Here is a 13,151-nt window from a genome sequence, read left to right as displayed (position 1 = left end):
TTTTCCCTGTATTACCATTAAATAAATGTATTTATTACAAAAAAAAGTCAAGTTGGCTTTCAGGTTAGCTACCCCCCCCCCCTACCCCCCACCCCAACCCTCATCCTCCCCCTCCTCTTCCAGAAAAAATAGGGGAAACACTGCCTTCATATAAGGTTAAAATATGTTTTGCTACTCCAGTGAAACTTTGTATTGATTTGTTGACCAAAATAGCTCTTTTGATCGTAAAGGTTGCCGACCCCTAGACTAGGGGAGCGACTGTCCCTTTAACAAAATCAGAATTTTGAAGCCGAACTCCGCCCACAGCCAGACCTCTGCTCCTCCTCCTGTAGACCAGGGCGCGTGGAGCTGCTACAAACCGGGATATGCTGCACGCCCTGCGCTGCACGCGCACATTGACCATCCCAGCTAATAACTCGCTAGATACTAGCGAAACAGACTAATAGCAATACTGAAAGCTACGCATTTATTGTGGAGGTAACGGACTATTTTGTATTTTTTTAACTCGGAAAATTGTGTAATTTGTTCTTGCAACATTTGAGTCTTCTTGTTCCCCATTCATTATCCGTATCTGCTTTCAAGCTAATGTCTAGCTAAACCAGCTAAGCTAGCCAGCCTGTCCTTGCTTCATTCTAAAGAGGATAACGAAACAATTATGTGTGAAACCATGTTTAAATAATCCATCTAATGTAAATAATCGGACTGGATTGTTAGCTAACGTTACGTTAGCTTGTGCTAGTGAAACTAGTGTTTTCGAGCTAGCAAACTAGCTAGCCAGCTGTTGAAGTACACACACAGCTAACGTAAATTAGCACAGTGCTAACTGAAGTTGTAATGAATTTCTGATTACTTTGCTGTTATCTGAAAACAGCATCTATCGTTAGCTAGTTAGATTGCGTTGTCCTTCGCAACATCACTGTACTTTTCTGGTAGTGTTACAAGCTAGCTACCTAGCTAGACTGCCTCATGCTAACGTTGTGTTGCAAGGCTACACGTGTGTAAGTTAGCTAGCTACGTGAACGTATTAGTTCACAGCTGTCTGCTAGCTGCGTCAGACACGAATGAATAACCATGACATCTGTTGAATTTGAACTTGAACTGAGCTCACACAACTCTCTTTGCAATATGACTATGTAGCCAGTTATTCACATAGCTAAAGTTAGCCCGGCTCGCAACTCTGGTTCTTTGCTCCCAAAACGTACTTTTTGTCAAACGTATTTTATCCAACAAAAACAGCAACGATTGTATAACCTGACGAAGATACGCCTTGGATCGAACGACACACACAATGAGGAGGTTAAAGTAGAGTAGTATCTTAGTCGGGTAGCGGCAATTTTTTCTTTGCGTAGTTGTTGGCACATCCGACTTGCAAGCACAAGGTTATAGGTTCGCGTCCCCGGCGCACTGGACAATCCCTTAACATGGATCAAAGGAACGAGTGACGCAAAAACACAACGCAGAGTGAAATGAAGTGTCACACACAGAACCAGAGTTGCGAGCACTTTAATCTTCAAAGCTAGCCAACTAGCTAGCTAACTTTTAGCTTAGTCCCCCCCCTGGCCTAGTTTAGCTTTAACGTTACTTTTCCATCTGTCTTCTGTAATGTCATTGTTGGCACTGTTTGATACTACTGTGCAGGGTCAGTAAACGTCATGCCTGCCAAAAAGACGAGACAGACGGTTACTAATCTAGAGGGTGGGACAGATCCTATGGAAGTTGAAGGTAAGCTACCATTCCCAACTGCACTTAGCCAGCAGTTGTACTGCTTCTTGTACTCTCAGCATGTACCCTGATGGCCATCAATTATTTGAATATCCTTCGTAAATGGCGTTTTAAGTGCGGGTTTCATTACTGAGTCTGATGGGACTGTTGTCAGCATTTTGGCACTGAACAAAAATACTATTGTATATGTCGTTTTCAGCGCCAGTAAACACCATGTCTGCTAAAAAGAGACATGCAGTTGTTAAACCAGTGGATGTGAAGGATCCTAAGAAAGTTAAAGGTAAGCTTGCTACCATTCCCAACTGCATTCAGCCAGCATGGGCACGGCCGTATTGGAATCGCAATGAGTATATCCCTGCAAAGCTTCTTTACCGATTGATTATTCGGTCGTAGGTCTGTCATCAGTAAGTCGGCGCTGAACAAAGAATATTGTCCATGTTCCTGTTTAAGTATCCCACAGCAGCCATGGCAAGGAAAACGGGCTGGTTCTGGTGCTGGGCCAGGGGGATGTCGGTCAGCTGGGCCTGGGAGAAGACGTCTTGGAGAGGAAAAAGCCGGCCCTGGTGACCCTGCCGGAGGGTGTGGTGCAAGTGGCCGCAGGAGGCATGCACACGGTCTGTGTCAGCCCCACCGGCAGCGTAAGGGAACATCACCTAGGGCTGGTCAAAGCCGTTGACGACACCGGATACAGAAGGCGGTTCGTTTCGCATCGAGATGCGGAATTATGGATGGTGTTCTTCACAAACTTGTCTCCCTCTCTCTCCCTGTCGTAGGTCTACACCTTCGGCTGCAACGACGAGGGCGCCCTGGGTCGGGAGACGTCGGAGGAGGGGTCCGAGATGGTCCCGGGGAAGGTGGTCTTGGAGGAAAGGGTGGTCCAGGTGTCTGCTGGAGACAGCCACACAGCCGCACTCACAGACGACGGCGCAGTCTACCTCTGGGGCTCCTTCAGAGTGAGTGAAGAAGCACTGGGAACACCATTACATTTACATTAGTCATTTAGCAGATGATTTTATACAAAGTGACTTATAATAATTGCATTTAATGTAGTAAGCCAGTGTGTTACTACACACCAGAACTCACAAGTGCATCTCCTTTCTAAACAAGAGACTAAGAGCATAATCTAGTGCCAAAGTGCAAGAGTAGCAGAATATGAATACAATAGGTGCTTAAGAGGGAGGATCCTGGTAGTACTTCTTGAAGAGGGGAGTTTTGAGCCTGTGGCAAAAGATGGGCAGAGACTCTGCTGTCCTGACGTCAGCTGGCAGTTCATTCCACCACTGCGGGGCCAGGACAGAAAAGGGCTACAACCGCTTTCAAAAGAGCCGACGACAAGAGATCTGAATAGCAAATGCACCCATATCCCTTAATGTTTCTCCACCGACTAATTGCTCCTCATCCTTTTGAACTAGGATAACAACGGGGTCATCGGCCTGCTGGAGCCCATGCAGAAGTGCATCCTGCCAGTCAGAGTCCCCATGAAAGAACCTGTGGTGAAAATCGCATCAGGTATGAGATGCATGGGAACCGCCCTACTCACGAATACGGCCCTATGATCTTAAGACGCCTCCTCCCCCCTTTCCATTTCACTCCGGTGTTCACAAACCTCACGTTTCCTGCCTTTTTTCTTCTGGCTAGGTAACGACCACCTGGTGATGCTCACGCTGGGCGGAGACCTCTTCACGTCAGGCTGCGGAGAGCAAGGGCAGCTGGGAAGGGTGGCGGAGTTCTTTGCGAACAGAGGAGGCCGGAAAGGGCTTTGTAAGCATTGGCCTCATCGTCACTCGACGACTCAATTCAATTCATTTATTTTTTTATTTTTTTAATTCATACATCAAGAGACATTGGGGGGAAAAAACAGACAACTTAAAAGATGAGACAGACTGTGACATTTTTAGGAATCCCATCTAGTTCATTCCATATCTGCGGTCTCCTGCGCAGCTCAGCATAGAGAGGCTGCCTGAAACCACACAGCATGTTCACACAGTATTCCATTACTGTTATTTAGACACATGATGTTGTCTGTCTGTGTCTCTGTCTCTTTGTGTCTGTGCTCGTGTTCACAGCACGGTTGCTGCAACCCCAGTTGGTGAAGGTCCGGTCCAGGGGCAAGATTCACTTCACAGACTCCTTCTGTGGCGCGTACTTCACCCTCGCCGTGTCTACGGAAGGCCATGTCTATGGGTTCGGACTGTCCAACTACCACCAGCTCGGTGAGCGTGAATTAGAACATGGAGCCTGTGACCTTGTTGTTTACCTTTTATCAACCAGTTAGGAAACAAACTCCTGTATTTTTTTTTTTTTCTGCTCTGTAAAGTGTTTTCTCTATTCAGAACACACACTAAGCTTTAAGTTTTACGTGCTGTGAGAGGAATTCATCTGATAAGAAATTAGGCTCTGGAGAGGTCAGCGCCCTTATGCTGTGTTCACAATTCGCGCCGTCCAGTTCGCCCAATCTTGCCGCGGGATCAATGGGTAGCCGCGCGAATCCGCCGCAGAAAGTTAAAAAAAATCGAACTTTTGTGAATGTCGCTGCACGGCGAATCCTGGCCGCCGAGTTCTGCGATTGGCGCCGCCCAGTTCGCGCGAATTGTATTGACTTTCTATGTAAACTCCCCGCGCCGCAGGAAAAATTTGCGCCCGGTGTGAACACAGCATTAGACGTCTCGTCTTTTTTACCTTCCAGGAACTGAAACCATCGACACGTGCTTCACCCCCGAGAAACTGACCTGCTTCAAGAACTCCACCACCTCCTGGGTGGGCTTCTCAGGGGGGCAGCACCACACCGTCTGCCTCGACTCAAATGGTAAGCACAGGTCAAGAGAGGTCAAGAGATCGTATCGCCTAATCAGTCACACTGGGACTTAAACTCTTGTTCACCTCCTTTCTCTGATTCCGAGATCTGCTCAGTCAGTGTGTAACGTCATCATAGTAATGAAGTTTAGAAATGAGGGTTTTCCGTGCTCTCGTCATGATTCAGGGCAGGTGTACAGCCTGGGCCGGGCGGAGTACGGCCGTCTGGGCCTGGGTGAGGGAGCGGAGGAGAAGAACAAGCCCACGCCCGTGCCCGGAGTCGAGGGTGCCCAGGCGGTGGCGTGTGGGGCCTCGGTCAGCTACGCGGTGACCAAGCAAGGTGACATTTCATTTCTTGCGGCGTGTTTGCTGAGCCCAAAGGTGTCGTTTTATGTCTGTAATCACCCGCGGACAACCTGTGAGTAGTCCTGAATACCAAAAAAGGAGGCATGAGACGTGCACTGTTCCTCAGTAACAGCTAAGTGTGGTGATGGCGATAGGAAGGACTCCTGAGTCTTGGCAGGGTCTGTGTATGCGTGTGGTATGGGGCGCCAACCTCTTGTCCGTGGTCCCTAATGCAGGGTCTGTGTATGCCTGGGGTATGGGCACCAACCTCCAGCTGGGAACGGGGGAAGACGATGATGAGTGGAGCCCTGTGGAGATGACTGGCAAGCAGCTGGAGAACCGCGCAGTACTGATGGTGTCCAGCGGAGGGCAGCACACGGTCTTGCTGGTGAAAGACAAGCAGGAGAGCTGATGTATCAGGGGGGACTATACTGTATGTTAAATGGCTGTGTGTGGTTACGGGGTTGAGCTGTGCTGAGCCAGGCTAGCCTTGGGGACATGGCGATGGAGACGGTCAGAGGTCAAACTAGCCCTATTTAAGTGGTCTCTCTCTCCCACTCAGAGCAAACAACAAAAATCTAGCATCTTTGGGATGAGGTTCAGTGGCTCGGTTGATCATGAAAATGAGAGAGAAACTATTTTTGTAAATCTAGTGTTCAAGTTTTTAAGAAGAATCTTTAGTATTCCTGTGAGGGAAGAGTATGCGTGTTGCGTGTGTTGTGTGTGTGCGTGCGTGCGTGTGCCTGTGTGCGTGCGTGTGCATGGATTAAGCTTTTTAATAAAATTCAAGTTACATCCTTTAAAAATGTTTCCTCTTTTATCCATCCGTACTCCCTACCTTCGGGAAACATCCCTGCACATAAAACACAAAATATACATTCTATGCAAGAATTCTGAAGATTGTTCCATAGGAACGGTGCAAAATAACTAAAAGTGGACTTTCCCAATTCCTATGTGACCAAAGACCCTTATTCAACCCTGAGACCTACTGTGGTGTGGTGTCTGGTATATCTAAAATTGATCAAAGAGGGTAGAGACTGAGCTGTTTGTTATTCGACAGTCAAACGTGCTCCCTGCATCGTTGATAAGTAAATTTTAATAGCCTATGTAAGGCAGAGCATGTTAATTGTGTTCACAAGGTTGCACACATCAACGCCAGTCATTCGGTTTGTGTTGACGAGTGAAAATAAGTGGGTCTTTTGTCTTTTCCTCTTGCTTTCATCATAATGACTTGCGAAGTATGGGATGGTCACATGAAAAGCCCTCATCTAAATTTGTTCTGGAGAACTTTGAAATGCTAAAACATCTCTACAAGCACTTAATTGACAAGCAGCAGGCCATCCTCAGGTTTGTAGTAGCTGCTCATTGATGGAGATTTCGTGAATAATAGACTACTTCATTATGACGTCCTGTATTATGATTATCTATTTTCAGGTAGATGAATCGTTTGTTGACTTAGTACAGTGTCTCAGTGTAACATTCTATTTCATTGTATTAATGTCTCATTTCATTTTTGATAAAAGGAAACAATTGAGTGTCTAGATAATGGATAAAATGTTCAATTTATTTAAACATGCTTAACACAAATTGCATGCTGCCATGTGATAGCAAAGTTTAATATTAATGTCTTAATAGCTTGCAAATTATAGGGTATAAGAAGCAATGAATTCCATTCATACAGTATTTTGGCGTGTGGTGGCGGGCATGTTCATTAAGCCCCAGTCTGAAATATTTTTTAATGGTTTGATTTGTGTCAATGGCTCTTATGAGACGATTAGAGAGGATTTGAGATTAATTATATGAAGCATTTCACACACACATCCCTGTCCTGGAGTGTTCTGTTGACGGTACTGTTTGGGGATTGGTCCAAGCTGAGCAGCTTAGCTATGCAAGTTCTTGTTACCACCACCCACAGAAAAGAAACATCAATAATTTGATTCTCAGTTATAAGGGCAGAGGGAGAAATACATTCTAAGTAAAGCAGTGCCAGAGCGATCTCCAGCACCTGTAGCTTCCTATTCCCCATCCTCTAAGCTCATCACAGACGGAAGCTCTCAAGCACCTGGAGCTCCATGCTGTCAGCCTCCATATCACACTAATGAACCAGGAACCAGAATTAATAACAGAAGCTACACTCAAGAGCTCACAAGGCGTTCATATCATTCCCCTGCCCCGACTGGCTCAAGGTGGCCCTTGGAAAAACAACTGCTTATGAAATTATGTTGTCACTAGATTTTGAGTGCTGTCCCCTTGGTATGCTATAATCAAAATCCCCCTAGTTTTACGATGGCATCAGCACTTAAAAAACGGTTTCACATTTGCTCTAAGAGTTCCACGAGTGGCCCATGGGATCGGCAGCATCTGTGAGAAGGCTGTGAGTGTACCTGTCCGGTCCCAGTGACGTCTTATCAGTTTCCACTCTTAGGAAGTTGCTGGTGCAGGCAAACCATGGATGTATTAAACACACCTGCTGGGGTTTTACACCTCTGCTGTGCTCTTTGATGTTCTAGATCAGGGGTTTTCGAAGTGGGGGTCGTCAGGGGGGGCAAATGGAAGGATGAGGAAAATAGAAAATAACAAAAATCTAATCTGTAAAAAAAGTCAATTGTTCAACAATATTATTGTGCCGACTTAAAAGAAAATATAAATTGTTATAAATCCTTTCATATTGAAATTAAGATTTAAAAAAATAATTTGCCGGTGTATTTATTTATTTGCGGAGGGACATCACTGTACTGGTTTGCCACAAGTGCCAGGGGAATGCTTATGTCCAAGCCATGCCAAACATGTAAAAATATTCGGATTGCAATAAATTTCACAGGAGATCATAGTGCGACTGGTAAGATTACACCCAGTGCTTCCCATCTTGGAAAAGCACATTTATCATTTATCTTATCATTTTCCAACGCATTTAAGGGTACCCCATTGACCTCCATAGTAGCCCAGTGAGAGCCTGCATAGAAACTGCAGTTAGCTCAGTACTGGAACAATCAGTGAAATTATGCTCTCTCTTATGTTTCAGGTTCATGGTAGACAGACCACAAATAGGGCTAAATGTACAATATAGCACACCTACCACCTACTTTAAGCATTTAATCCGAATATCAACTGAAACAAGCGTGACTGTGCCCCTATTTAAAAAGCATGTTTTAATGATAGCTTTTTTGTGTAATTAATCCTAAAATGTCTCGCTGTGTTGATAGAAGCCAACTGAGTGTTCAACAGTACAATTTACTCCCCTCAAGTCTTCCACCAGCACCTATGGATTTTCTCTGAACCTTTTGGAGATTTCCTCTCGTGAGGACCCTTTAATCGCTGTGGGCTGAGGGCCTCACGTATGGCTGCGTGACCCACAGAGCAGGCCCGCTCTGTCCACAGCGCTGAGGGCCCCTGGGAGGAGCCTGTTTGCAGGAGGGATCGATGTGACTGTCACTGTGACTCACGCAGTAACAAGCTGATGGATCTTCCTCAGCATGCAGTAGAATCATACTTTTTAAACTACAACCAGCATTGTCAAGACCACCTCAGAAATTCAATGGTATATCTCAAGGGGTTTTATCCTGAAAATAAAATACATTTTCAGTGCAGCACAGACCGTAACAATGTTTATGTATGTGATATGTGTTGCTTGATAATGCATGTGTATGCACGTTCCTCTGCATGTTTTCAGTTCAAAACATGTCATATAGACATTGAGCAGACTGATGCATGCCTGGTGAGCTTGGTCCTGGAGAGGAAGATGGTTTGCTCACCGCAGCCTCCTGGCACTCTGTCAGCCTCTCCACTGGCAGATGGCACCCTGCATGATGGAGGAAATGTCTTGGCATGGCTGCCTCCTGTTTAGAGTTTGACCACTCGAACTCTTAACGTTCTGTCATTAGCAAACACGTCTACGTCCAAGTACCTCGGCCAGATTCTCTCCAGGCAGGATTCGACGCACCAGCAGTCTTTTCAAGTGGGCTTTTCAAATTGACTGCGTTAAATAGTTAATTACTGATTACGACTCCCTCCACCTATCCTTGTAAGTGAGCCCATCTACCATCTCTGTTGCTTGGTTTGACTCTGTGCTGGCAGACTGCCCCGGCCTGTCTCTCTGTGGATGAAAAGACATTCAACTTCCTGGTAACTGCCCCAGGTATCTTTAGCAGGTCAGAACGTCAGCCTCTCAGTACATCTACATGTTTAGAGATATAATGTCCCATTGGCATGCCATGGTTACGCCATGGTCACCCCAAGGCTGACAGAGGAACCGCTGTTTCAGCTAGGGGAGGCTGTGGCTCAGGAGGTAGAGCCGATCGGCAATTGATCGTAGGGTTGGCAGTTCGAATCCCGGCTCCTTCCTGTCGAAGTGTCCTTGGGCAAAGACACTGAACCCCAAATTGCTCTCAGATTACTAGTGCATGGCAGCTGCCGTCATGTATGGGTGAATGAGTGGCCATTGTAAAGCACTTTGGATAAAAGTGCCATATAAGTGCAGTTAAATTACCATTTACAGTACCATTTCATATGCCCTCTGTGAACTGAGAAACCAAGGAGATGAAACTAGCACAATTCACTCCAGGGACGGACACTAAGACTCTCCCGTTGAGAGAGGGGAACGCAGCAAGACTGTCAAGAGACATTCTCGTCTGGTTAGAACAGATCTTATTAAAGGGAATAGGTTATGTGGTCAGGGTTGAGCACAGGGCATCTGGTGCCATTGGCCGGGGAGCACTGACACTGCAATATTTAGAGCTGTTTTTAATCTCTTTCTCTCTCTCTCTCTCTCTCTCTCTCTCGCTGAACCTCAATCAAAGAGAGAAACTATTTCATTTCTGTTGCATGAAGAGCCTCAAGCCTTAAAATCAGTATCCCTTAGGTAAAAGGATCTCGACCTGTCATAGACCCTCCAAACCCAAGTACTCAGTTGTGAGATGACCCATGGAGGGAATTTAGCATCACTAGAATACTGTGATCAAGGGCAGAGAGATGCACATATTTCAGAGATGCAGAGATATGAATGATAGATTTCAGTCAAACCTGTGTCATAATGCCAGTAATGGCTAGGTGCCATGTTTGATTCTGATCTTAATTTTGAGGTCCATATCAATAATGTTACAAGGACATCTTTTCTTATCACCTGAGTAACATTGCTAAGGGGAAATCTTTTCTCTCCCAGGCCGACACTGAAAGACTAATGCATGCTTTTATCAGTAGCAGGTTGGATTACTCTAACGCTCTCCTATCCGGTCTACCAAAGAAAGCTATTAGTCAACTTCAAATCAAGGTTATAATAGTTTTGCTTTTTTCATTAGTTTTTATTTTTATATCGTTTTAACTTTATTTTTGATTAGTTTTAAAGCAGGTTTGCTAGTTTAGTTTCGTTTTTATTTTTTGAAAATGCTTAGTTTTAGTTTAGTTTTTATTAGTCTCAGTATTAGTTTTTTTCTTCTTCTGTGCTATCCTTGTCAGATAATCCTGATCTCGTGAGCTCACGTTGTTTCACTCCGTGTGAAACAAACCATCTGGCGCACGTCAGGTTACTTCTGCGCAGGGGCACAGCTAAATAAAATGGAGGATAGATTTCATATCCACCCAAAATACAAGGCTTATATATGAAATGAAAGAGACTAAAACTACGGACATTTCATCTATAATTTTAGTTTATTTTAGTTAGTTTTGTAAACACACAATGCAGTTTTAGTTAGTTCTCGTTTTTTTGTAAAGTCTAGTTTTTATTTTTATTTCAGTTAACTAAAATGTTTTTTCACACCTAGTTTTCGTTTTTTAGTTAGTTTTCGTTAACTATAATAACCTTGCTTCAAATAGTACAAAATACTGCAGCACGTGTCCTCATTAAGACCAGAAGGAGGGCACACATCACACCAGTCTTTAAATCGCTACACTGGTTATCGGTCAGTTTTAGAATAGATTTTAATATTATTTTATTATTTTATAAAGCACTCCTTAGTCATTCACCTGAATACATGTCAGGCATGCTTTTACGATATACACCAAGTTAGGTCCCTGAGATCCTCTGGCACTGAACCTTTAACGGTTCCTGGAGCCAGGACCAAGAGACACGGGGAGGCAGCCTTCAGTTTTTACACCCCCAGCCTCTGGAATACCCTGCCAGAAAACCTAAGAATGTCTGAAACTGTGGGAACTTTCAAGCGAGATCTTAAGACATACCTTTTTAATCTCGCTTTTATCATGTAGTTTTACCTGTTTATATATATATATATATATAAACAGGTAAAACTACATGATAAAAGCGAGATTAAAAAGGTATGTCTTAAGATCTCGCTTAAAAGTTCCCACAGTTTCAGACATTCTTAGGGTAACTGTGGGAACTTTTAAGCGAGATCTTAAGACATACCTTTTTAATCTCGCTTTTATCATGTAGTTTTACCTGTTTATATATATATGTATAAATAGCCTGGACCCACTGATGGCGTTGCAGTTCATACGTCTCTCCTTTTCCTGCTCTGAAATACAACTTCAGATGGTCTGAAGAAGAAACGGTCTGTGTGTGTGTGTCTGCGTGTGTGTGTGTGTGTGTGTGTGTGTGTGTGTGCATGTGTGTTTGCGCGCACAAGCTTGCATTGATAAGGGTCCACACACATGAAAGCATGTAATTATCTACTCTACCAGTGGAACGAGTGTCCAACATTAGCATACTCTTTTCTTCATCCACATTGGTCAGACACCAATAAAATAAATTACAGCCTCCTTGTTGCTTGAGTGCTGAATCCAAAAACACATACTCTAGAGTTCAAATGTGATTTTAAATAGCTGTCAATTAATGGCTAAGGCACTGGGCGATACATTCTTTAATGAGTGATGATGTGACTTGGCAAACCTTATTAGTTGCAAAGCCAAGACCTTGAAATATTAATTCTTTAATTAATATTAATTAAGTTCTTTGTATCTCAAACTCAACCCAAACATCAAGGCAGAATCTGTATAGTTTTTTCACTATGTTTGTATCTTGCACTGTCCTGTCCTGTCCTGTCCTTGCACTTGTCCATTGTTGTGTTGTTCTAAGGCACCACAGTGTCGCAAAAAATCCTATGTATGTACACTACAAATAGCAATAAACAATTATGATTCTGATTTTGATGACCTGACCTGCCTGCCTTACTCAACACTATGAACCAGGCCAGGTCCAGCCTGGCTTATGTGCGTGGCTGGCTTGTTTCTGTTCAGGACTGGTAGGACGAAAGCTAGTCATGCCACTGAAATAGCTGTGAATTGAAATGACATGAAATAATGTCTGATAAATTAAGATAGGTCTTGTCACCTGGACACATCAATTCCAATGCTTCCAATGCTAATCCAGCACAATAAGAGCGGGATAGCCAGTTAACTCATGAGCTCACAACAACTAGCAGCAGCTTCCATAACACTAATGGTAGCGGTCAGTGGCTAAAGCAGTTACACTGATGATAACATAAAGTCATCCCCACCGGGTCTTGAATCCCGGTCTCCCGGGTGGGAGTTCAATGCTCTCACCACTACTCTACTTGTGCAGTGGAGATCGGCGGGTTGATTTTGGTGTCCTTCTTGATTTTGGTGTGCTGGGACTACTGCCTCTTGTGGTGCCAACAGAGAGATGTAGGCCAACATTGCCGGGAGTAACGACGTAAGGGAGGGAGGGAGTGATAACCCGACAAACGTTATACTAAATAGTGGTGAGCATTCTACGCTATGATGAATGCTATGCAGTATTATCAAGGTGCCACTGGAAGGTTGAAGGATTGGAGGTACTGATTGCATAGAGTCCTGGCTTTAGCCCAAACCACCCCCTGCACTTTCTTACTTGAGGAGTGTTATCAATATCAATATCGATGAGCCAGGTAGACAAGTCAGAAATAGCTGTAACCTGTTTTTCAGGCCTATTCTCTGTAAAATTCGCAGCTCTTTTGGCAGTCTCATCAGGGGATATTTCAAGAAAATCTGTTATCAGCCTTCGGATATTTTTTTTTCAGTATGAGCACATGGGCACATGGCCTTAAAAAAATGAAACGTGTTTGTGAATCATATGGGAGAGAAACCTAGTTTCTGAATATATGCACAGTGACCCAAATGACAGTTGCTGCATTCTAATATAATATTCATGGTCCCTGCCTATCTCAAATGTGTCAATGACGTTCCAATGAAAAATGAAAAAGGGGGGAAAAAGTCATTTTGCAACATGTATTTATCGGATTTATCAGAAAAGTTTATACATATTAAATGAAACATATATACATTGTCAGATATATTTCACAAAACCACTTACAAATACAGTAAATACAGTACTGATATAT

The 13,151-nt window shown here is 44.0% G+C and overlaps 1 protein-coding gene across 1 annotated transcript; it reads left to right on the top strand.

Annotated features, from left to right (window-relative positions):
- The first annotated feature begins 358 nt into the window (after positions 1-358).
- On the top strand, positions 359-5,649 carry rcc1 (regulator of chromosome condensation 1). Its single transcript, XM_084441807.1, has 11 exons — positions 359-477; positions 1,639-1,722; positions 1,922-2,002; positions 2,173-2,360; positions 2,496-2,675; positions 3,135-3,231; positions 3,361-3,483; positions 3,789-3,935; positions 4,409-4,528; positions 4,703-4,855; positions 5,097-5,649. The coding sequence occupies exons 2-11, from the start codon at positions 1,653-1,655 to the stop codon at positions 5,270-5,272; spliced, it is 1,335 nt and encodes a 444-aa protein (XP_084297933.1). The 5' UTR covers positions 359-477; positions 1,639-1,652; the 3' UTR covers positions 5,273-5,649.
- The last annotated feature ends 7,502 nt before the right edge of the window (positions 5,650-13,151 follow it).

This window comes from Borostomias antarcticus, assembly GCF_949987555.1.
Source record: "Borostomias antarcticus genome assembly, chromosome: 8".
Classification (NCBI taxonomy): domain Eukaryota; kingdom Metazoa; phylum Chordata; class Actinopteri; order Stomiiformes; family Stomiidae; genus Borostomias; species Borostomias antarcticus.
Note: the sequence above shows the minus strand (reverse complement) of the source record. Positions and strands in the feature narration are given on the sequence as shown.